A 26,276-nucleotide genomic window follows, 5' to 3' on the forward strand; every position below is an offset into this window, starting at 1 on the left:
TGTGTGTATTCATAAGGGATAGTGGACTGTCATTTTCTTGAGAAAGCTTTGTCTGGTTTTGGCATCTGAGAAATACTGGTGTCAATCGAATGGATTAGGAAGTGCTCCCGCTTTTCTATTTTTTGGAAGAGTGGGAAGTTTTTTGATTATTAACTCAATCTTTTTACTTGTTATAAGTCTATACAGGTATTTTGTTTCTTCTTTAGTCAGTTTTATAATTTGTGTCTTTCTAGGAATCTGTCCGTTTCTCTAGGTTATCTAATTTGTTGGTACAGAACTGTTAACAATATTCCCTCATTATCCTTTTTAGTAGTATCCTTGCTGAATGAAGGAACTTTTAGATGGTCTAATATTAATTATCACAGAATCTTGAGATTAATAAAACCAAAGTTAAAGATATATTATTATAACTCTGAATTTGTAAAAACTCTGAGTTACAGGAAGTAACAAACTAGATATCCTTCCAATTTTCACCTCTGGGAAGAAAAAAAAGGGGCACAGAGACAGAACCAACATGTTTCTAGCTAAAATGCACTTAAGTCAGTTCAACTGAAATAAACAAAAAAAGTTTCTGTCTAAATTTAAACATTCAAAACATTCAAAGTGCACCATTTAGTATAAACTCAGTATTTTAAGCCAGCTATACTCACAGGAGCACACACATGCATGCACTATAATAAACCCAATATGACAAATTTCTAAGGCATTAACATTGTAAAAGAATCATGCAATAAACCATCTCAAATTGTTTTTTGAACAGAGACTAATTTACCCCCTCATTTATTTCTTGAGTCCAGGACCATTACAATTCTGTACACATATCAACGTGTCTATTAATAGCCACATAATTTTTATATATTCCATGGCCAAAAATCAGATTTCCTAAAGATCACAAAAAGCATTTAGAACTTTATAAAAGATTTGTAAATACATATTACATTTTATCTCTTGAAACAGATGTATGAAAACTATCTTAGAGGAAAAAACTATCTATTTTATAGTCTTTTTTTCAGTGTAACTATTCCTAAGGAAGCTTTCTTCAAAGAACCTGGACTAATTACTATGCTGACCTTTTTAAAATAAAATTCAACTACAGAATTTTGAAAAGACTAAAGAAGATGACAAGCTTTCAAGCTATATTAATACCACTTTGATACATTCAGGAGAAAATTAAGCTTATGTTATCACCATACACCTAACTGGCACTATCGTTTACAAAATATTTATACCTTCTTGATTTTAGTTGACTTTTAGAAAAAAAAATCCACAAAATAGGTCAGGCAAGGTAAGTTTGTCAGATACAGAGCAGACAAAACTGAAGTTCACACTGGTTAGATGTCTGCCCAAGATCACACAGCATCTTAAGTGGTAGGGCTGGAGCCAGGCAATTTAGTCTACTGACTCCTAATCACACACCTTCTCCTCTGTGTGACACTGCTTCCCACTTACAAAAACAGGAGACAAAAACTTAGAATGCAGTTTGTATCAGGAGGAAGTTTCCACTTACTCTCCTAAAATTTTTTCACTGAAAGCTTGTTTATTTTTAATGTCTATGAATCACTCTCCTTATCGAACGTTTTTAAGCAACAACTTGACAAAAAGCAAGTTTCTAATAATCTTAGACAGTGAGTCTTCAGTGACCTGCAACATAATTGTGGACTTCACAGACATGTTAAATAGCCTTTCAAACTTAGTCTTCAGAGCTTAGAGTTATAAGACATCATGAAAATATTAAAGAACTCTGGGAAATCCCCTTGCAAGCAATTTCGAGGCCAAATTAGCACATGCGTCACTGCATGTTCTTTTACAAAACACTGATTACAAACCCCATTCATTTGGCTCTGTGGATAGCTATTTACCAGTGATCAGCGATAATTAACACAAGTGACCATTAACTAAATGTTTATTTTCTATACAGATAAGAGAGGTGGAAGATATCATTGGTCCACGGAGCAATGCTTTCTCCATTATAGCACAAAGCATTAAATCAGAATCTAATTCATAGCATACAGACACTGCAGGATCCACCCGGCATAGAACAAACTTTTTCTGATTCCCTGATACAGCAGGCTATGTGCAAAGACTTTATCTACATTTTCTCCTTGGAGAACCTGACACAATGTAAAAAGTCTAAAAGAATCAGTGTGATTTTAGAGACAATGTATCCCAAGTGGTCACACACCCATGGACTGAAAAGGAGATTGCTGTCATAAACCTACCCTCTAGTGACCAACCAACTTCAGTCCAACATGCTACTGTCCTACTGGGCATTTATGATCCTTGGGATTGGGATGGGAAAAAGATCTGAGGAAGCTCTGGGGGAAAAGGAAATTGATTTAAGTCTTTGCTGCTCCCCCACCACCCACACCAATGAGATGAAGAGTTTGAAACAATCTGCAATTTGCCCAGAGACTTCCTGGGAGACTCTGAGGAAGAAAATGGAACAGACCCCTCCCTAGGGCCTTGATCTTGGCCATGGTAGCAACTTTTTCTCGATTCTGCCTCACTTTTTACAAAAACCAGGTGGGTCTTCTCCTATTACCCTGCTACCAAAAAGACTGCAAATGAATTATTAAGAGCCTAGTATACCAAAGCTTATCTCCAAGAGCAGGTGTACAAACAGACAAAGAGTGGATGTTACCTTTTGGCTTCTTCTAGGTGGCACAAATATTCATAAGCGATGTTCTGCCGCCTCCTCTCATCCATCTCCTCTGCAGAGAGCCTTTCATCATCCACAATAGCTAGAAATAGAGGATAACATCACTTTACTTGTAAGGGCAGTATTTATCAATAAACACTGAGACAATTCACTAGAAAATAACTCATGCAGTTCAAAATTGAACATGGAGAGCCCAGGGCTATTGAAACATCAAGCACAGAAAGAGGTTAGCTTTGGATTTAACAATATTAAATTATTTCTAACAAAAAATGCAATACTGAAGTATGGGTCAAAATTACTAAATAATAGGAGAATAGCAATCCGATTTCACAGATATGATGCCATAGGCTTCAGACAGGCTCAAGTCAATTAGAGCACGGTCTACTTGAAACAGCTTTCCTTAACAAGCTTGTAGAATTAGTCCAGTGGCTCAACAACTTGGATGATCCTGGTAATTCTGGGGTTGAACAAAAAATCTACAAGGGCTTGTGTTTTTCCCACTCCTGGAGGTAACTAAGGCTTCTCATCTAACCCAAATCCTTTATTATGGATGCCAGAGTCTCTAAAATCCTTCCCTCACTTATTTCTTGGCCTTGACAAGGCTAACTTTCCTGGTCAAAACATACCCCAAAGTAAAAAGGAGTGGAGACAGCAGTGCGCAAAGTTTACAAGCCCATACTCTTTATTCCAACACAAATCTTGTTTATAAACTTCCCCACGTCGGCCTTACTTGTCTGTCGAGAACACGGCCTCCGTTTCGGGACTGCATGTCCTCTGCCCATAGTCTCCACAGCCCGTGGCAGCCTCAACTGCCACAGCAGCCAGCTCTTAGCCTTCCTCATAAACAGGATCCCTTTCTCCTCCTCAACCCAAACTTTCATTCTGGTGGCTATAAAACAAATTTGGTTTGTCAGTTGTCAGATTACTCCTCTAATGAAGACAATGTGTGTGGAGAGCAGAGCTACAGTCATGTGGGGCAGGAATGTCAGTGTTTGCTTCTTTGTTCCCCAGTTGCCAGCTCATCAGCCATGTCATTCATGGGACCCCTGGTCTCTAGCAAAAGAGAGATGGATGTGGGCATTACCCATCCATCCCTAAGAGAGGCCAGTCCCATGCTCTGCTGATGAGGAGTCCGAAATATCATCTTGGCAGACGAAAGGAATTAAAATCAGATTTTTGAACTCTTACTGGAACAAACACAATACTGAACATTTAAGATAAAAAAATAATACAAAACCAGTGAGGAATTCAAAAGAAAGGGGAGATTAAATGTATATCCATATAAAATATGGCAGAATAATGTAAATATGTAAATACATACTAGATGCTTATTCATTGAGCACTTACTTCGTTTCAAGCCTTTAGGCAGTGTTTTCTATGCATTGTCTCATTTAAGTCTCATGCCTCTGTGAGGCAGGTAATTTATCCCACTTTATAGCTGAGTGGTCATTTGCCCAAGTGAAGAGCAAAAACATTAGGGCTAGAAATGTTTGGATGGGATGGAAGAAAAACAAGAAACATATGAAGAACTTGCGGAAATGTCTTTGTTTATGTATGAGGAAGAAAAGGAACCAGTGAGATATGGAAGAGGACCAGGAAAGGCTGGGACATAACATCACAGACATCTCACCATCCTTTTCCCCACCCCCTCCCTGCAGCTCTCAATTTTCCATTGTGGCTCTATCCCTTAAAACAGGGACACCTTGTCTCCAATTAATGGTACCAATGGGGGTCAACAAAGATAACTGTCAAAAAGCATCTTCTTCCTCTTAATAAACGCCACCTGCTCTAAACTTTAGAAGACAATGCTCACATTTAGGAAAGGTACCCCAAGAAGAACTCTGGAAGAGTTCTGGAAGCTCTGGAAGCATCTTCCCCTGCACCTCCTCCACAAGGTCCCAGGCCTTCAACACTCCTGCCTGGATGCTTGCAACAGTCCTCAAATAGCCTCCTAGCCCCCACTCCTCTCTTCACTGTCACCAGAGCATTTTTCTAACACACAGTCCTACTGATGCTCTTCTCCTCAACACCTTTGGTGGGTCCCCATTTCCTACAAAGTTCTAGAACACCTTCCCTTTCCTCCACTACATGAAGCTTACATTCCAGCACCCTCTTCCAGGACCACAATCCAACCTATCAGGTTGGAGAGCTTCTGCTCTCTACCTTCTCTGTACCTGGAAAGCCATTCTCCCACCTTCTGTGTTTGACATCTTTGACACCTTCTCAAACCAAGTTCTGTGGATCTTGAAGTCAGCATTCATCCACGCTCCCAGCACTTTGGTTCGCGAGTCTGTTACCTCACTTATCACTGAAGCCTTCTCTGTGACTCAGTCATGTCTACCTCTCCAAACTGGGGATCCCTCAGAGGAAAGGATTCGATTCATATTTACATCTCCCTCACATCTACCGTGGTTCCTGACACACAGAGAACACCCAAATATTTGCTGAAAAATTACCTTCCAGTGAATTTTCAGTAAGTGAGCTAACCACCATCCCTCTAATGAATGTACATTACAAGTTTTTATTGTCTTATCCTGGGTTTTCTTTGAAGACACCCGGCATGCCCATATATCATGACCTACTCTTCCATCTCCTCAGTTCACTCTAAGACCTCCAGTTTCTCATTTCAATTTCAGTTGAAAGACTGCCTCCCATTTCTGGCAAGATATTTCCATTTTATAATACCTTCAGACACATTAGAGCTTGAAAACAATATAAAACTCCTAGTGAGAAGCCTTGTGCTGATTCTAACCTCCCCAACATGAAAGTGGGCACTGAGGTCACATTCAAAAGGAAGAGCTCTCACTGCCACCTTCTTCCTTAGCTGCTGCCTCCTTTCAGCCTCAACCAACCCACCTAAAAGGAGAAAGAAGCCCCAGCAGATCTTGGTCCCTAAGGCCTTTTCCCTCCAAATGTCTACATAACCCATGCAAGATTCCACCAGCCCAGGAAAGCTGCTGAGGGGCTCTCAAACTCTGACATTACCCTGTCAAAGAGAAGATTTGACCCCAAAGCTTTAAATTGCCATTGCAGCATATCAGCCACAGCTGATGGAATTCTACCTAGCAAAGGGTGACTTGCTTTCCAAAGTCTTCCCTGATTGTTCCTGCTCAAAATATCCTCACTGCAGGCACCTTCTATACCACTTTGTTGATAGTAAACTCCTAGAAGACATGTCTGTGCCCTCGGTGTCCAGTTCACTTTCCTGCATAGGCCACATGCTCCATAAAAATATCTGATGAACAAATATCTCTTATCAGGAAAGATTAACAAAAGGTCTCTAAAGTATCTGTGTGGGGTTGTCTTATTTGCTTATTTACCTTAATAAAATAAGGGTGTGCCCATTGATGGAGCAAATACAGTACCACTCCATAGACTTCACCCTACTAATGCTCAGTTCATTGATTCTATGGGCCAGGTGTGAGTTAAAGCACTGGGGACAGGGCAGTGGACAAAACAACAAATGTTTTCCCTTGGGGGCTTCCTTTTACACATCCCTTCCTTCCCTCTGACCTGGCTCACCAGACCACATACCTGGTCACTGCTCTTTCAGCCATGAACCGTCCTTCATGACCTAGTATCAAAGCATATGCCAAGGTTATGAGTGTGGGGATGTCTTATCACAAAAGCAGATCCTCTGGGCCACATAGGTTGCCTGCAAATATTTCTGCATTATTCAGCATTTATTAAGTAACAACTTCTGATAAGAGCCACTAGCCATGGGTAACAACCCTGCCATTTAAAAGCCATCACTGAGCTGCTAAAAGAATTCTCTTAAGCAAGCATTACTGCCTATGAAGCACGTTTCCATGTTATTGTGTGGTTCTCATAATCCACCCTGAGAGATAGGCATTATCTCTTAGAAGTGAGGGAACCTGGGTCATACAAGGGAAAGGGAGCACCTGTGGTTATTTGCTGGGTCAGTGGCAGAGCAAGGGCTGAAACTGAGGTCCCTCAGTGCCGCAGCCCCTGCCCTTTGCCCACTGCCAGGCTGCTGCTAAAGCTGAGTGAGCCAGGGAAGGTGCCTGTTGCTGTCAAACCTACGGGCAGATCATTTAAGTGACTTTAGAATTGCTTTTATTTTAAAGCAACTTGATTAACCATGATTTTCTCTAAAGTTCATCTTTACCCACTGCCTTGAACCTTAAGAAACATGGGAACATAGTGAAGAACTTCCTGAAGTATTAGCAACTCACAAAATGCTTATAAACATTAGCGAACATTGGCTAAAAGACGGTATCTTAAAGCAATAGCGTTCTATGGAAATCACATTACAGGGCTTATTCAGAGGTTTAAGGAGTAGCATAAGTATGCATTGGTAGAAACAGTTTTGAAATAGAACTGTAAGTTAGAGATAGATGGAAGAAACCTTAAGGAGCTCATTTTCCAAAGAAATCCACAAAATCCAATGAAAAAAAAAGCCCAAGACCCATCTCATTCATTAAGCTGTTGGCATGGTCACTTGTTAATTTCAGCTACTCTATTTGCTCCCTTCAAACACAGAGACACCAAGTCCATCGTCTCCTTTGCTAGTCATCTCCTAATATTCATTCACTTATTCAATAAAGATTTGAGTGGCTGCTTTGTGCCAGTCTATTCTGTGGACAGGACACAAAGTGACAGTATGACAAAGTCCCTCCTGAAGTTATTATAGTTAAACAACTAGAAGTTTGGCATACTTACAGGACACTTCTGTGGACAGGACACAAAGTGACAGTATGACAAAGTCCCTCCTGAAGTTATTATAGTTAAACAACTAGAAGTTTGGCATACTTACAGGACACTTAGATAGGTGGGGGTATACTCTCTCCAGTGGAGGGAGGGTCAGCAGGAATCACAAAAAGCAGGGTTGAGAATCTCTGTTTTATGAAATGATACTATGCTATTTAATATGTGTCCCTTAAGGAAAAGCAGATTAGGAATGTGATATGAATCACCACTTCATAGAAACCTGCCAGAATTTAGCATTTTATGTACACTTTGTTATTTTATGTGACTCACAATTTTTGTAAGGGACCCTGAATATTCTCAGGCATATAGTTCAAATCAAACTGTACTGAGCCACCTTGTAAAAGAAGAGACCAGCTTTTACCTGGAGAGCATACCTAAATGGATTTCCCCCCTCTCTCAGAACTTAAAAGAATGGTTACTGGAGATACATACCTCAAGGAAAGCTCTAAAAGGGAGAAAATTTATTCCAAGACCCTAAAGGTAGGACAGAGGTCAGGGGTGGGATATGAAGATGAGAACCCCAAGTCCAAGATTTCCAGTAAGGCAATACACTCAGTAAATTTGACCCATGATATGTTCTGGCTTCACACAAGGTTGCTGAAGCATTTCACAGCTACTTAATCTTAAGCTTTAGGGACCACATGATCTAACTTCCCTAAAGTGAATTTTCTTTTGAAAAAAGAGGCAAACCTGAGGTTGAAGTTGTTAACAACCCAATACATATTCTCAGGCACTCTAAATAATCTGGAAAAACGATTATTTTCACCACCCCATGTGGTAAAGACATTGGAGGTTTCATCGAGTCACTCCAATTGGGAGACATGGAGATCAGGGGCTTGCACCTCATCCATCTCTACATCCCTACCAAGTAGCCAGGAAAACAGTAGGTGTTTAGTAAAGGCTGCTAATTGGTGTGCTGCTCAGCTTTCTGCTTGAAAGGCAGAGATGCTGTATCCTTCAGTTTTAGCCCTACTAAGTCCAATGACCTGATGGCAACACAGCCATACTATCCAGATTCTAAAGGAAGGTGAACTTTATTTAAAGGCTGCCCTCCACACCTTTCCTGGAACTTTTTCCCCATCACACATTTCTAAGAAATCTCCAAAGTCATCAATCAACACACAACCTCAGAGGCTATTCAGGTTAGACATGGCTTAGGGATTGTGGCCACCTCCTTTAATAATGCAATCCCTAAATCTTCAAGTTCAACCTTAGAATTTCCTAGGTAGGGAAAGAAGGGTAACCAACTGAGACTACATGATTTATTTTTAAAAGTTTCAGTCTCTGCTCACAGACTCCAAGAAGGGACCAGTGGTTACCAAAGGGAAGGGGGTGGGGAGGAAGGGAGAAAGGGATTAAGAGGCACTGTAATTAGACACGTAATATAGGGGGGTCATGGGGAAAGCAGTACAGCATGGAGAAGACAAGTAGTGACTCTAGCATCTTACTATGCTGATGGACTGTGACTGCAGTGGGGTAGGGGGGACTTGACAATATGGGTGAATGTTGTAACCACATTGTTGCCCACGTGAAATCTTCATAAGATTGTATATCAATGATATCTTAATAATGATAATAAAAAAGGTACAGTCTCTGATTGGCTACCAATCTCAGTTTTCCAGTGTTGTTACTAAGGCCCAGAATAGTTAGGATGCTTATTTGTCTTAATTATTCAGGAAAATGAGGAACTATTTCAAGCTTTGTGAAAACAGTTAATCCTTTTCTATAAATATGCATTAAATGTACAGAGCTTTAAGATGTACATATGAGAGTTCTTTGATCCCACTTTGATACTAAAGGCCTTTAACTATTTTCTCCTCAAGAAGGGATTATATTTGAGCACCTAAGATGCCATCTGCTTCTACCAAGACTGGATCTCAAAACCCAGGACATCTTTTCAGAACAGGACCTCATTTCTACAACTCACATGTGAGAGTAAAATTAATTTTGGTCCACTGTGCAAGTTAGAACAATAATGTCTAACTTAAGAAAAAATCTAGTAGCTCAAAGCAAACCCTGGAGATGTTAAGGCCCATACATAGAGGTGGGCCAGCCTACAGACTGGCATAGGAGTAAGGGGTCTACCTAGGACTTTGCTCTATATGGGAGGATAATTAAAGGCAATGATTCCTAGATTTGGGATTTCCTAGCCAATTATAATTTAAGAAAACAACAACGTATTTTTGGGACAAAACCCACCACTTTTGCTACCAAGTAGGCACAGAGCAAGAGGGTCTAATCTTCCCTACCGAGATCTGTGTGGGGAGGATGCGCCCAAACCCAATTTTAAAACTTTAGCACCAACAGTTAAGATTACAGAAAGAATTGTAAAATCATTAGTATGGATGAGTTTCTACTATTTTTAAAAGAAGGGAAGGAATTCAACTCATTTCTACTTCCATATGAACTTTTTATGCTTCAGGATGGTTAGGGGCAAAATGCTCCAAATTATTTAGAACCGATCCTAAAATGATTCTCCCTGTTCTCCACAGATACATGAATACTCTAAGGACACAGATGTTTCCTTAACCTTTAGTACTCCATGGAAATGTTTGTATTTTACAGCTATTAAACATACTTGGTAGGTTATATAATGACAGTACCCTGGGCTGTTTTCAAAGAGGAGCAAGTCACTCCTAACACACTGTCCCTATATCCTTTCAAAAACTACCATAAACAGCCCAGAATGTCAAAGGATATTTCTGCAAAGTGGAGAGCCTTAGAAAATAGAATACTCTTGGCCTAATTTTTCCTTGGCTATTAAGAGAAAAATAATAGATCACAAATGGGTCAAAGCTAAGTACAAGAAAAGAAGACAATCTCTTGGTTATGAGGACTTTTTTCTCCATGTTTCATATGTCTTGTTTCTCCAACCAATGTAAGCTCTTTGAGCTGCATACAAGAAAAGTAGCAGACGCAAGAGATGAACACTTACTGAGTACTTACTATGTACGAGATATTTTGCCCCTTTGTCCCCATATCTCCCTTCAAGAAAAGAATCAGAATCTCTGCTTTTTAGGTGGGAAACAAACTCAGATAGTTTAGGTAACCTAGGCTTATGTGATTCTAAGATCATGAAGACAGTTAAGTGGCAGAGTCAGGATTCAGAACACCTCTGATTCCAAAGTTACAATTTTTATACTCTGTGGAAGGGTCACTGCCTCCCTGTACGTAAATGTTTGATGACTGGCCCAGCAGCCACTAGGTTTTTCTGAGGGTATAAAAAAAATGGCATGACGGACATCTCACTAAGGAGATGAATTTATTTTGTTTTTCCTATTGGAAACCATATAAGTTAATGCTACTATCTTGAGAAAGTGTAGAAAGCACAATTATAGGCTTATTTCTTAGAGATGCTTTTGCATCTCAGATGTCCATCAAAGGAGAAAACGGTAAGATAATATTCAATATTGCCAAGTTAGAGTATATCAGGAACATAAGGGTCGTAACAAGACCAAAACCAAAAAATTAAATGATACTACTTACATGATACATCACATGATAAGCCAAGTCATATTGATCAATAAATGCTGAGAACACATTTGAGACAATTTACCATTTTTAAACTGAGGTACCCTCTCCATTCTATTCCTCTTTCCCCCACAAAAGGTGAATTTCTGCCTAAACTGATAAAGATACCTTGTAAGAAGGGGTGTGGCTGAGTGAAAAGGGAAGCAGTTTGGGGGTTAAATGTGCCTGAAATAGTGTCATACTCAGTCATGGGCGAGTTAACTAGACACTCAGTTTCCTCATCTGTAAAATGGGAAAAATGCTACCTACCCAATGAAGATATTGTATGAGTATTGCTAAAAATCATATATATTTAAAATTATTTAATAGTAAGATTATAATATAATCAATTATTAAATAAGTTATAAAATATAAAGTTTATAGAGCTGTATAATAGATAAACAGCTAGTTTTTTTAGGGCAACTGATGATACTCAATTGCCCCCTCACTCAGTAGACTTAGCACCTATGTGCCATATAACTTGAAACCAGTATATTTGAAGTTCTATAAACTGAAAACACCACCACAATTCTAATTCAACACACATATATACACATCTTAACTGTGTGTATATACTCTTAATTATAATAATTACATAAGCTTATATTATTAAATGCCCTATAATTAAGGGGATAAAAGCCTAAAAGGAAATACCAAAATATTAAAACACTTGTTCCTAAAAGGATGTCTCTGGGATTTTCCTTAACTTTTTGGATTCTTACACATTTTCTAAGTACTGTACCACTAAAATGTATTAGTTTAATGTATCTGTATCAGAATAAAAGCTTAAATGTGTTTTCATGTCTAGTTACAAAAAATAAAAATATATGTAATGAGGAATAAGCCTTAATGTCAGTTCTATTGCGAAGGATGCCTTTCACGTACCTAACTGATCCATTTGAATTTCTGGAAATGATCACAGTCATTCAAAATGTATGATGATGATTTAGTCAGCTTTAATGGGGGCAAAAATTCACAGAAGTTCAAAGACAGCAGAAAGGAAGATGAATGATGCCATGATAAACTGTAGGAAGTCCGAAAGTGCCTAAACAGCTTGAATATGAAGAGCTAATCAGAGACCAGGTGGGGTAGAATGTAAGTGAATTAGAATGAAGGGAAGGGGACCTAATTTGGGGAATGATGGCTGCAACAAGCCTATGTGTCGTGAAACTTCACAAGTCTGATTTAGAGAGAAGCAAGAACAACACAGTGATGCTTTGCAAGGCGAGAATTTGGCAAAAGAGTGAACAGGATGAGGAAGAACAGGTACGGGGGCAGAAAAAGGAAGTCAGCAAGTGGCAGCCGACTCACTCTGTGACTTCAGATGGTGGAGGTGGAAACAGCACATGGCTCAGCACCAGAAAGTCGCCTCAATGTGCCAATTTACATAAAGAGAAGTTTGTATAATTAAAGAGGAAAAGAAGTGGAAGTACCCCCACTGTTCTAGGGATATACAAAGGAGCTGACTTTAAATCTAAACTTATATTTAGAAGACAAGTTTAATATAACAGACTCAATTAGAAGGCTATGCTGTAGAACAGACGGGTACTATTTGATTCAAGCATATGCTGTTTGTTAGTGAGTGTGAATTAATACATGATTCAGGGCAGCTGATTTTTTAAGTATGCCAAAAACTCAGCTCTCAAATGGGCCACACCATGCAAATGGTGACATGATAACAATATAGTCATGGATTAAGAACACAAGCCAACTTGATTTTGGGTAAAGCAATCTAGGCTAGTTCTCATGAGCAAGAAGCTTCTCTGTTTTTAAGTAGGACATGAAATTAGCATCAGATCACACATTTAGGGTTTATGGAGTATCAGACTTGTGAGAAAATCATGAGATATCACTTATAGTGCCAACACTAAGTCACAGGACTTAAACCAAATATGCCAGGGTCTTTGGTTTCATAAAAGTCATATACATTTGTAAAGTTTTACCACGTAAATTATGTCATATGAGTGTAACAGCCCCATCAGATAGATGAACAAGTATTATTATCTCTACTTGACTAAGACGGAAATGCTGTAAGGGCTCTTCTCAAGGTTCCAGAACTAGATTACAGAGCTGCTTTGTATTTGAAACCAACTATTGGCTCTTGTTTATTTTTTTAACCAGACTTGTGGAGGTACCGTATTATGTTAGAGCAAACATATTTTTATTCATTTATGTCAACAGCACAAGGAGCAGTAGGAGGAAACAGAATGGCTGGGGTGGGAAGGGATTTGAGTTGTTAGGAGGGGGTGAACCTAATGTCAAGTTTGCAGGCTGAAGAATATACAAATAATGATTTTGCAAACTACTTGGAAAGTGTATAAAATACCCAAGGAATGGCTCTCTTGTGGGAAAGAATTTACCCCAGTTGGGCAACAAAGCTGACAATATTTTGGTTTTGGCTTCTGTGCTTTCTGTTCTAACATGCAGTACCACTGCTCTTAGAAAAGTACAAGGTCCCAAGTTTAGAAAAATGGATGTTCTTGTAAACACACTGTAAGACACCAAAGCTTCCAGATATTATGATTCTTTAGTCCAAAGCTCAATGAAATTTATTTATATAACAGCCAGGACAGCAACCACATTAAATATAATTAATGTTCCTCTTCAGACTTCAATCAGTAACTGATCTTCAGGCATTTCCTTCTTGGGCCTGGACCCTGGTATTGTATGTAAATCCCCTTGCACTACTCATCTACTGCTGATCAGAGGAGAGAGCCAAATTGTCTATCAGTCACTAGTTCCTCACAGGATTTGGATGCAATTTCAGAATTCACCGTTTCTACTGCAGACATGACAGCCCTGCTTGCATTTGTGTGGAAGTGTCCACGGTGATGAAGCCAAATGAAGATGCAAATTTCTTATTTTTGGTCCACTAGGTTGCAAAATGATGACATAGACTTTTGGAAATACAAAGTTCTAAAATGCCTTCCAAGTGCCTTCTCATCAAAACCAATAAATACAACAATAAGGGAATCTGTTTCATTAGTTATTAGAGACTTTGCCACATAACGAACAATTACAGTGCACATAAGGGGTAGGAAAGGATGCCATAGAAGAAAGGACTCTGTGCCCCTAATAGTTTACAATCTAATAGAACACACATTTAACACTGGAGAAATGTTAGAAAGCCTCTTTGGAAGAAGCACAAACTAATTACAGGACAAAGAACAGAAAAGCCAGGGAGAAGAGAAGACATTATTCAATGATGGGTTTAATCAGGCCAGCTTTCTAGATTAAAAGTTTCAAGTCTCATGTTCGAAGGAGGAGAGAGAAAGTTGGGTGGAGAAATACACCTACAGAAGACAAGACAAGAATGAGGAAATTGCACAGCACTTCTGGGCTTTGTGTCTGATCCATTCCTCAGCCCCCAAAGTCTGTAGTCTTCTGTCCCCACCCTTCCAAAAGTCTCTGAACTTCTGGAGAGGACCAGGGAGACTGCCCAGGATGTTATACAGCTGTTTTTACTAAGCAGTGTCGTTGAAAGGAGTACAGGTTGTTTGATGACCATGAGAACACCAGGTGAGAGCTCATAATCAAGTAGCTGGGCAGAGTTTCATCCCGTGGGTAACAGCTCTTCCAGCCAAGTTAGCCTGGCACAACTAATGACACACATAATTGCCACAGAACCACATACAGTTCACTGGGCATTAGTTGTTAAACCTATGACATAAACTACTGTAATTACTATTAATTTAAATACTCTAAGTTCCTCAGTTTGCCTGTTTGCCAATATTCACAATCAACAAGGGTTTGCTTTCCCCTGAAACATGTTCAGAGTTGCATTCATGGGAAGTGGGGATAGAGATTGAAGAAACAGCTCTAGATCTGCTCTTCAAAATCCCTAATTCCCTATTCCCTCTCCTAGAGCTCCATCCTCTGCCATCCTCATGCTCCTTCTTGTCAGAGAGCCTTGAGCAGCACACCTAGTTTTGGCCTCGGAGGTGGATTCCTATGGAATGGTCTAGGGCAGCTCAAGACCCTCCCCCAGCTCAGCCTTACCCCCTTCTTGATATCAAGTTGGGAAGGATAAGGGTCATCTAGGAAAGAGGAAGGGCAGGGAGAAGAGGCCAGAAAGGAAAGAAAGAAGGCTGTGAAGTGTGGCATGTAGAAGCCTTGCTACAGGGATGAGTCAGGAGAGGAACCAATACAGGGGCTGGGGAAGCAGCTGGTGAGGCTCGGCTCCTTAGCCTCCACACTTCCACCACCCCCAGTATTTCCAAGGCGGTTCTTCCTGGCAGCAGTACCACCACGTCTAACCCACAACAATCTTCTCCACTGATCTCATTCCCATTTTACAGATGTGGAGACATCTGGGCAGCTACCTCACTTGTCTGAGATCACAGTTGACATGTGGAGAGCACAGCTTGGAACCGTCTGATCTTACCCAGCACACGCCTTCAGGGGACAGGAGCCTGCCTTTCTGAGCCATCTGCTGACCTCGCACACCCCTAGCCTCCCAGACCATGCACAGGAGCACCTTACTTCACTGTGCTTCCCGTGACTGTGTCTTGCAGATACTGCATTTTCTGTTGTTTGTTTGTTTGTTTGTTTATTTTACAAATGGAAGGTTTGTGGCACCCTGCATCAAGCAAGTCGCTGCCATTTTTCCAACAGCACTTGCTCACTTTGCGTCTCATGTCACATTTTGGTCGTTCTCACAATGTTTCAAACTTTTTTTACCAAAAGTATTGGTGATCTATGATCAGTGATACAACTCGCTGAGAGCTCAGATGATGGTAGCATTTTTTAGCAATAAAGTATTTTTAATTAAGGCATGTATATTTTTAAGACATAATGCCATTGCACACCTAATAGATTACAGTGCAAAAAAAACTTTCGTAGACACTGGAAACCAAAAAATTCGTCTGACTTACTTCACTGCGACATTAATTTTTTGCAGTGGTCTGGAACCAAACCCGTAATATCTGAGATCTGCCTGTATTAATGAGCTTTTCATTGTCAAATAACCCTAAATGCAGAAGAGGGTAAAAACACAGGAAGAACTGGGAGTGAAGAGAGGTATGTGAGCACAGCTCAAGGCCCAATAAGCATGAGTTGTCTAATTTCAGTTTTACTCTTTTTAAAAAAACAAACATCTCTTTTGCATTTTACTCCACAATCATCTGTGGTTCAGGACTTAAAATATAAGCAGTGCCCACCTACAAACTTAGTCACACTGGCATCCCAAGCAGATGTACCATGTGTCCCTTCAGGCTGCATGGGACTGCACACACCCGGTGCCGGTTTCAGGGTGCAGCCAGAGCAGCTTCTTTTGTAAGCAGCACAGACACCAGCTTAGCTCACACTTGGCTGCACACATGCAGGCACTAAGAAAACCAGCCGGAGGTGTCATTCCCAGGAATCTCATTCCAGACACTCGACCCACTTATTCCAGGAACCCTCAAGGGCCTGACTATGCCCTGTATCACCACCCGACACTGGGATCTGGAGAGCTCTCCAGAACTGCTTAGAGGGGTGGGACCCTCCTCGTGCACGGGTGCCTGCTGCACCCCATGGCCAGTGTTCACCAAGCAGAGAGGCACGCCAAGAGGAGAAAATGTGGGTCAAAGAGGAACCAGGACTTTCTCATTCCATCTGTTTTTCCACATCTTTTTTCAGGGAAGCGCTGGTTATATGCTAGACACTCCAAGTCTGTTCTTCATTCAAATTGTTCAAAACTCTGAGGAGGTAGGTTTACTCCAGTTTGGTAGATAAAACTGAGCAAAACCCACTCTACACATTCCAGCACATAAACTAAGAACTCTTTGGTTTTAAAGTTCTTGACATGAGCTTACTTGTTATGAATTGCATTTCTCCTTAAAAGGTGAGTGATTTGGGAGCAATGGAAGGGGAAGAAAAGTTGGGATGGTGGTGGGGGGCATGTAGGGAAAAGGGCAGAAAACTCAAGATAAGGACTCTGGTACAAACTTTGCTGGTAAACATTTCAATCAGTATCCAATTTAACCAGGAAATTGCCAAATTTTCACTAGTTAAAATATTTTACTCACCCCTCTCTCTCTTTAAAAAGACTAAGTAAGGAAATAACTTGGCATGAATATTACATTATTGGTTGTTAAATGCCCCCAATATTTTTATATTTATGAAAATACTTTTATATAAAAACAGAAAATAAGTATTGGTAAAGATGTGGAGAAACTGGAATTCATTTGCATTGCTAGTAGAAATGTTAAATGGTGTAACATCTGTGGAAAATGGTATGGTGAGTCCTCAAAATATTAACACAGAACTACCATATGATTCAACAATTCTACTTCTGGGCATATACTCCCCAAAAGAGTGAAAGCAGGAATTCAAACATATTTGTATACCCATATTTACAGAAGCATATTCGCAATAGCTAAAGGTGGAAGCAAGTGTCCATCAAAAGATAAATGGATAAACAAAATGCAATAGCATTCAGCCTTAAGGAGTAAGGAAATTCTGACACATGCTACAACATGGATGGTCCTTGAAGACATCATAATAAGTGAAATAAGCCAGTCACAAAAAAACACAAATATTGTGTGATTCTACTTACATGAAGCACTTAGAGGACTTAAATTCATTGAGATAGAAAGTAGAGTGGTGATTGCCAGAGGCTGCCAGGAGGGCAGGGTGGGCAGTTAATGTTCAATGGGTACAGAACATCCATTTGGGAAGACAAAATTCTAGAGAAGGACGGTGGTGATGGCTGTGCAACATGAATGTAAATGTACTTAATACCACAGAGCTGTCCACTGAACAATGGTTAAAATATTAAAATAGTTTTATGTGCATTAAAAAATGTTTAAGCATTTCCCATTTGCCCTGTACCATTCTAACTTATTTGCAGATATTAACTTATTTAATCTGTACAATAACCTAGGAGGTAGGCACTATTTTTATTGTCACCTTCATTACTATCCTTGCCACAGCTGGCAAGGGGCAGAGCCAAGGTGCAGGGGATGGCATTCCAGCTCCATCAGTGCTTTGCTCTGCTGCTTCTCAGCAAGACAAACAGCTGGGCCTGGGGGCCGACCAACTCTCACAGAAGCAGAACAACAGATCCTGTTGCTCACACACCATTGAAAGAAAAAGACACCAGACCATTCAAGCTGCAGTGATGAATTAGCAATATCCATAGGTCTTCCTACATAGAGACACATGAGTCAAATTGAGCTTATTTAACGAATTTCATAGAACCATACACTTTTGATTAGAGATGGCAGCTCCCTGATTTAGTTTGCTTTTCAAGACAAGAACTATTGCTCAACTATACTAGAGAAAATATGTTTGCTTTCTTATAGCTCTTACTTTATTTTTTATTTCCGAAAAGTACATAGAATTGATGGTCTATGGAAGAACCCAGTCCCAGAAGGCACTAGGATAAAGGCTCAAGGCCTAAGAGGAACACCTTGAACAAGTACTAACTTGTGTCTTACTTCCTCATCTGCCAAATGGGAATACTTTTAATCCTTCTTCTTTTTAACAGTGTTAATGACTTAAGATTCGCTTAATGCACAGAAAAATACTTTCAAAAAGTTAAATGCTGTTCTCATAATTCCATCCACTTAGAGATTGTTAAAAAAAATTAAAGCTCTAAATAAAATACTCAACAGGTCAACGAGGATCACATTTGGGTTTCAAACAGTGCTCTTGGGGTTCTCACCAGTTCTTCACACACTGTGACTCATCTAGCCAAACTGTATTAATGAGACACTCACAGTATACATGGTATTTCACCTCTGCTCAAAGCGAATGCCTTTCCCTTATTAACATTCCGCACACCTTCCCCAAGGTTCAGTGGAACAAGAGTAAAGCAGACCGGATAGCTGAGGACATGATGACAGATGTGAACCCCTGTAGCCTGGGGCTGCAATTTCTCTACTTTTTCTCCCTCAGTATTTTTGTTCTGTATATATTTCTTAACAAGGGCATTCTGTTGCATGATGGCAGCAAAGTTATCCAAAATTGGGAAATTTAATATTTATATATTATCCTCTAATCCACAGTCCATGTTCAGGTCCCACCACTTGTCCCAGTTATGTCTACTACAGCTTTTTGTCCCATGTATCCCATTGCCATGTCTCTCTAGTCAACTTCAATCTGGAATTATTGTCACCCTTTACCTTCATTGATCTTATGTTTTTAAGAATTACAGACCATTAATTTTGTAGTAGTCTACCAGATTAGATTTGCCTGATGTTTTCTCATGATTTGATTCAGGTTATGTTCTTTTTTCACTTAAACACACAACACAAAACTCAAGTTGTGTGCTTTTCACAGACTCAAATCAGGAGGCATGGGATGTAGGCGGTGACTTTAATCACTTGGTTAAGGTGAAGTGTACCAGGTTTCTCCACTATACATTGACTGTTTTTCCCTTTCTAATAAGTAAGTAATTGGTGGGGAGAGAGGTTGAGCCTATGTAAATATCCTTTCCTCATAAAACTTTCATCCATTAATGTCAACATTCATTGAGGATTTCCTAACTATGTTATTTCTTCTACTATTGGAAGGCAGTCTACCATAAGGAAGAGCCTACCTTTTTCCCCTTTGTTTATTTATATTGGTTTGTGGATTTTATACTCAATTTTGTACCTTTATTTGAAAAGTCAACACATAAGGAAAAATGTATACACAAGTGACTTTGAAATAGAAAAAAGTCAAGAAAGGATTAAAATTTTATATAAGTATGGGGAAGTTGGTGTTCCTATGGCCAGGATCCTCACTGAACTTAAACCACCTGATGATGTAACTGGCCTTTTGCTAGGCTACTGCTTCCACACCTGCAAGCAATAAGCTATTATTGGGCTATATAGAGAGCTCGGCCCAGTGCTCTGGGTGGAGGCAGAGATGCTAGTGCTCGACCTACTGCGGGAGAACAAACCGGGTAATAAACCCTTTCACCTCAAAGAACGTTTTGCTGTCAATTTCTTTGGTCACACTGAATCCATAGTGGACTTGCCCAGGGCTGAAACTCATTGGCAAGTCAATTGGCATAGTTGGCAGGATGAAACTTCCACTTGATTCCCAGCTGTGGTACCCATTCTTGCAGTGTATGTCCAGTAAAATGGGTGCCCTGATCACTCTCAATCACCTGTGGTCGGCCATAGGCAGCAAAGATATGCTCCAGGCCTCTTTTGGTCACCTGCTGGTCTAAACAACAGGTAGGAAAAGCAACCAAAAGGCCAGTAGCTGTGTCCACACAAGTCATCGCATACTGATATCCTTCTGACACAGGTAGAGGCCCAATACAGTCTATCTGCTATCTCACGAGGGGTATAGGCCCCTTAGCTATTGTTCCATGTTGCTGTGGAACTCGGTGTAAGTCCCTTTTGGAGCACACGACACACTCCTGCTGGGCTCTACTAACTTCTTTGAAGGTCAAAGGCAAGCTCCACCGATGGGCTACAGTCCACATTGTCTTTTGTCCTGCATGCAACAAACGCTGATGTAGCCATTGGGCTACATCAGAGGCAGGCTTTTGTTCTAACCAACGTATCTGGGCCAATTTATCTGCCTCATCATTTCCTGGGGATGCCAGTGGCAAATGGCCTGTCACATGGTATACTGTAATTATTTTAGTCTGACGACAGGCCCATAAGTCTTGCCATAATTCTTGCCCCCAAAGGGGTCAGTGACCAACCAGCCAGTTCACATGGTACCAGGTTGGTAGCCACAGGGTCAAGCCCCGATAGACAGCCCAGCTGTCAGTACAGACAACTATAGGGGAGGGCTCCTTGCTGATCACAAGCCACACAGTCCCTAACTCTGCCCATTGACTGCTCTTCCCATCACCATCTTCCATCCATATTGTCTCAGTCTTAGGATGGAAAGCTATGGCCCTCCATTTTGGGGGCTGCCCACAGCTGGAGTCATCTGTATACCATGCATCTTCAGGTATAGGGGCTCTTCCCTCCTGATAGGGACTCTCTGCTACTATATGTGTCACCTCACTTATGGGATGCCCTAAGTGAGGGGAAAGAATGGCCACTAGAGACCCAAAGAGGGATGTAGGAGCCATCTGAAGTACAATATTTCTCATCCCAGTAGTGAAAATCTCTTCATCTGGGTTATAATTCTCTGGACTATAGATGGTATTTCTTATGCCTAGCTCTTGTAGCACCTGTTGGAGCTCAGCATATGTCTGCCATCTAACAGGAGAGGATGGCAGATCACCCGGATTGGGCCACACAGCACAAAGTGCAGCCATAAGCCAATCGAGGAGGGAGTGACTCCCTGGGTTCTGGTGTGCATTTTGTAATTGCTGCCTCAAGGCAGGCTGCACTGTCAGGGAAGACAGCTTTCCCATCTCTGATCCCGACAGAACAATTCCATCCACCCTTAAGTCCCATAGATGCAGGAGCCAAGCTGATATTGACTGCGAGGGCTTCTGCCTAAACCAGGAGCCCAAATCCACCAGCACAGCCTGAGTATAGGGCAGACCATAGAGTGCTCCATGACCTGGGGAGGAGGCTGCTCCGCTCCTTGGGGAACTTTGAGCTGTTGGGTTTTTATTTTCTTTACAACCACTGTGCGTGCTTTCAATACAGGAGGCGCTAGTGCCTCCAGCACCACCCCTTCATCCTTCTCCAGCTCCTCCATTTCTGGGGCTGATGGCACCTTTCTCTCCCTTCCCCAGAGTGCCTCCTCTTGCATCAATGCCATTTCCCTCCTCAGGGAATCTACTGTAGTTTGCAGCTCACGTTCTCACACTGCCATTTCTTGGGTCTCCTCTGTAGATCTTTTTAAGACTGTGAGAAGCAGCCAACCCACATCTGGGTCCTCATAACCTTCATAGGGCCCTGTAAATTCTTGTGAGTAACAGGTCTTATTTCTTTCTGGATTCTCGTTGCTTCCCTCAGGAGTTCGTCTTTTTCCTTGATGGCCAGAGCATGCACCTCCAGTAGCACTATATACAGACCCTTCAGTAACCCGCACGGGGAAAGGAGTTAAAGTATGGTATACTAGACCTGGATGGGACCCCCTTCCTGCTACAGTCCTATCACAGGACCACTCTCTTGCATGCATCCTACCTGATGGACAAGATTTACCTATGTTGGTGACATTAAAACATGTGTCCTATCGCCCCTAAAGTCTTTGTGGATTGGGAACTTCCTCTGGCTTGAGGATTATTATAATTTTTCTTATTAGGAACCTCCTCTGGCTTGAGGATTATTATAATTTTTGTATCAAAATCTTGCTGCATCTTAATTTTTATTATCTCTAAGTTGTTGTCATCCACTTTTGCTATTGTGGAATCTGGTTACAGTGCTCCAGCTTTCTCACACAGGGACCACTGTGGAAGTTTGAAAGCGTGTAGATTGTAAGGCGAGAATCCTGGAGGGGTGGAGTGTGGGGAAGTTGGGGTTCCTATGGCCAGGATCCTCACTGAACTCAAGCCACCTGATGATGTAACTGGCCTGTTGCTGGGCTGCCGCTTCCACACCTTTAGGCAATAAGCTATTACTGTGCTATATAGAGAGCTTGGCCCAGTGCTCTGGGCAGAGGCAGAGACGCTAGTGCTCCACCTACTGCCAGAGAACAAGCCGGGTAATAAACCTGTTCATCCCAAAGAACGTTTTGCTATCAATTTCTTTGGTCACACTGAATCCATAGAGAACTTGCCCAGGGCTGAAACCCATTGGCAAGACAACAAGTATCTCATAAAATCAGTCTAGCGTTTACCCAATAAATGTGCTAAATCTTCAGCCATTAGAAGTCTACAGATGAATGAACACTTGCTTTATGACAAAACCCTGGGTACATTTCAGATATGAAATGCCATGTCCTGTAGCAGCTGCCATTTGTTAATTTACCAAGCTTTATGCTAGTGGCCTAATTACTACCTTCCCAACAAGTCTTCTAGACAGAGAACCCTAATTCACAAAGGAGGAAAATATGGCTCAGAAAGCTAGGGCCTTGCTCAAGGCCCCATTGTCTGAAAGTCCAGGTTCAGGATCAGATTCTAAAACCCAGACTCTTGCATACATGGCTCTGTCCCTTGTGTATGTACAACAGGACAAAGCTGAACATTAAAGCTCATACATCTACTGTAACCTTTGTGCCCATCCACTTTATGCATCAGGTAACTATTGTATTGAAATGAGGTTCTGTAATGAGATGATTTAAAACTGGAAATTATTAACTTGATGTTTTCTCACCATAAATTGTGGCACTCCCACTGTATAGCCCCTTCCGGAAAAAATTTTCAACCACGACATGGTTTATTTAAGCTTGCTCTGCATAGGTTCAAGCAGAATGAATGGTCTTTATTCCTGGTTCATATTGTTAAATGATTTTAAATTAGGAAAAAAAAGGACCTGTGTGGTGATTCGTGTAGGCATAGAGGTATGCTTGCATGCAACGTTAAGACTCTTCATCCCAAATGAAGGCAGCATAAGTGGCCAGGTGTGTTTTCGTACCTGCCATATGGCTTTAAAACTGCAAAATGCAATGTTTACTTTGTGTAAAAAAGGACTCACATTCCTTCCCCTCCGCATTACGCACACACAGCAGGCACACAGCTTACTCATTACTCGAGCTATTCGTAGGTTAAGTTAATCCATAGGTCTGTATTATGACAAATACTATAAATGTTATAACCCAGTTTTACTGTGATACCATTTTTACTCAAGGAAATGAGCTCAGACTATTGGAAGTTAAAACTTCTTGTCATAGAGCATACCACAGTTTTTATTTTAATTGGAAGGATGTGAAGAGAATTACAACATCCCATACAGAAAATTTGAGAAATAGAGTAGATATATTATCAATGAGGGCCTTATAGCCTGATCCCTTTTTATGGCTCCCTTAACCTTCTCCACTGGCTTTAGACAACTTTGTGTGAATGTCTCAGCTGGAGAGGCTCAGACCCCACAGACAACAATTCCACCACCTCATGTATGAGTGATGTGGGCTTTGGTCCCAGGTTTGGCGGGCTCCTTTCTCTCCTCCCATAGTCATTGGCTGGAGAGTAGGGTTTTTCCACTCCCCGTTTTGTGGGTAAGAACAGCTCTTTCTGATTCCTGGAGTTAATGCAGGGAAGGCTAGAAGCCATTTCCCAACTCTTCATAGGCCTGAACTTCATTGCACGTGTGCCATCCTGCTGTAGCCCCTACTCTATATGCAGACTTTGACTGCCTCTTTATTAATGGCACATGGGATTTCTTATGGTTGCTTCAAGTTTGGCAAAGTTTCTTCAGTTTTGCTATCTATTACACTTCCGATAGATACTCCATGTTCAACAAGAAGAGTGCTTGTCTGCAATAGTTCAGTCCACTGAGTTAACCAGAAGGTAGGGAAGTAACAGGTATTAAGAACACTTTACAAGCTGAAGACACAGAAACATAAAATGTAGTGCCTGAATGGCAAGAGGCACCTGGCTAGTTAACAACAGAAGCTGTAGAGACCAGCCCAAACATGTGGCTGAGACTCACTGAACCCTAAGTAATCTTTTCATGTGTCCTTTGGCCATCTGTATGTCTTCTTTGGAAAAACATCTATTGAGGTCCTCTGCCCATTTTTTAATCAGGTTGTTTGATTTTTTTGGTGTTGAGTTGTATGAGTTCTTTACATATTTTGGATATTAGCCCCTTATTGAATATACAATTTGCAAATATATTCTCCCATTTAGTAGGTTGCCTTTTTGTTTTGTTGATGGTTTCCTCTGCTATGCAAAAGTTTTGTTTGATGTGTCTCATTTGTTTGTTTACTTTTGCTTTTTATTGTCTTTTCCTGAGGAGACAGATCCAAAAAAACAATATTGCTAAGGCTGATGTCCAGGAGTTTACTGCCTATGTTTGTCTTTTTTTTAGGAGTTTTTAGTTTAAGGTCTTACATTGAGGTCTTTAATCTATTTTGAGTTTACTTTTGTGTATGGTATAAGCAGTAGTCTAGCTTCAATCTTTTGCATGTTGCTGTCCAGTGTTCCTAACACCATTTATTGAAGAGACTGTATTTTCTCCATTGTATATTCTTGCCCCTTTGCATAGATTAATTGACCATATAAGCATGGCTTTATTTTTGGACTTTGAATTCTGTCCTATTGATCTGTGTTTTTTCATGCCAGTATCATACTGTTTTGATTACTATAGCTTTGTAGTATAGTTTGAAATCTGGAATTATGATACCCCCAGCTTTGTTCTCTTTTAAGATTGCTTTGGCTATCTGGGATCTTTTGTGTTTTCATACAAATTTTAGGATTTTTGTTCTAATTGTGTGAAAAATGCCATTGGTATTTTGATAGGGATTATACTGAATCTGTAGACTGCTTTGGGTAGTATGGGCATTTTAACAATACTAATTCTTGTATATCTTTCCATTTATTATGCTTCTACAATTTCCATCATTAATGGTTACACTTTTCAGAGCATAGGTCTTTCACCTCCTTGGTTAAATTTATTCCTATGTATTTTATTCTTTTTAATGCAATTACAAATGGGATTGTTTTCTTAATTTCTCTTTCTGCTAGTTTATTACTAGTATGTAGAAATGGAAAAGATTTCTATATATTGATTTTGTATCCTCAACTTTACTGAATTCATTTTTTAGTTCTAATAGTTTTTTTGGTGGAGTCTTCAGGGTTCTCAATATATAGTATCATGCCATCTGCAAATACTGGCAGTATTACTTCTTTGTTACCAATTTGGATGCCTTTTCTTTTTCTTGTATGATTGCCGTGGCTAGGACATCCAGTAATATGATGTATAAAAGTGGTGAGAATGTACAGCCTTATTTTGTTCCTGATCTTTCAGCTTTTTACCACCGAATATGATGTTAGCTGTGGATATGTCACATATGGCCTTTATTATGTTGAGGTATGTTCCCTCTATACCCATTGTGTTGAGAGTTTTTATCATGAATGGATATTGAATTTTGTCAATGTTTTTTCAGCATCTATTGAGATGATCACATGGTTTCCATCCTCTCTTTTGTTAAAGTGGTATATCACACTACTTTTAATGACTACATGGTATTCCTTAATATACATTTTTCATAATTTTATTTAAACCACTCCCCAATTGCCAGGTACTTAGGTTAACTACAAATTTTCTCCTCACCTTAATTATTCATTAGTTTTTCACAAGATACACAGCTCATCTTTTATTTCCCCATTCACAATGAACTCATTCTTGATACAGCTTTACTTCTGCTCAAGCTAATTTCCTATTGAATCAGTGCTGCAATGAAGTCCATACTAGATCGTTTATGGACCCTTTTTTAAAAAAAAAATGGCTACAAATTATTTGTTTTCTTCTATTAAAAGGTGGGGTCTATATCTGGTCCCCATAAATCTGGGCAGACTTACAGTGGCTTTGACCAATAGAGGGTGGCAGAAATCATGTTATCTGACTTTTGAAGCTAGGCTATATAAAAGCCCACGCAATTTACT

At 40.3% G+C, this 26,276-nt stretch overlaps 1 protein-coding gene across 2 annotated transcripts in view; it reads right to left on the reverse strand.

The window, feature by feature from the left end:
* Window positions 1–26,276, reverse strand: part of IQGAP2 (IQ motif containing GTPase activating protein 2) — a 275,493-nt gene that overhangs the window by 228,753 nt on the left and 20,464 nt on the right. For both annotated transcript variants that reach the window (XM_036886059.2, XM_036886058.2), the window contains exon 2: window positions 2,642–2,741. In XM_036886059.2, coding sequence (XP_036741954.2) covers window positions 2,642–2,741 — 100 coding nt within the window. The remainder of the gene's footprint in view (window positions 1–2,641; window positions 2,742–26,276) is intronic.

Source organism: Manis pentadactyla, chromosome 2, assembly GCF_030020395.1.
Source record: "Manis pentadactyla isolate mManPen7 chromosome 2, mManPen7.hap1, whole genome shotgun sequence".
In the NCBI taxonomy this organism is placed as follows: Eukaryota; Metazoa; Chordata; class Mammalia; order Pholidota; family Manidae; genus Manis; species Manis pentadactyla.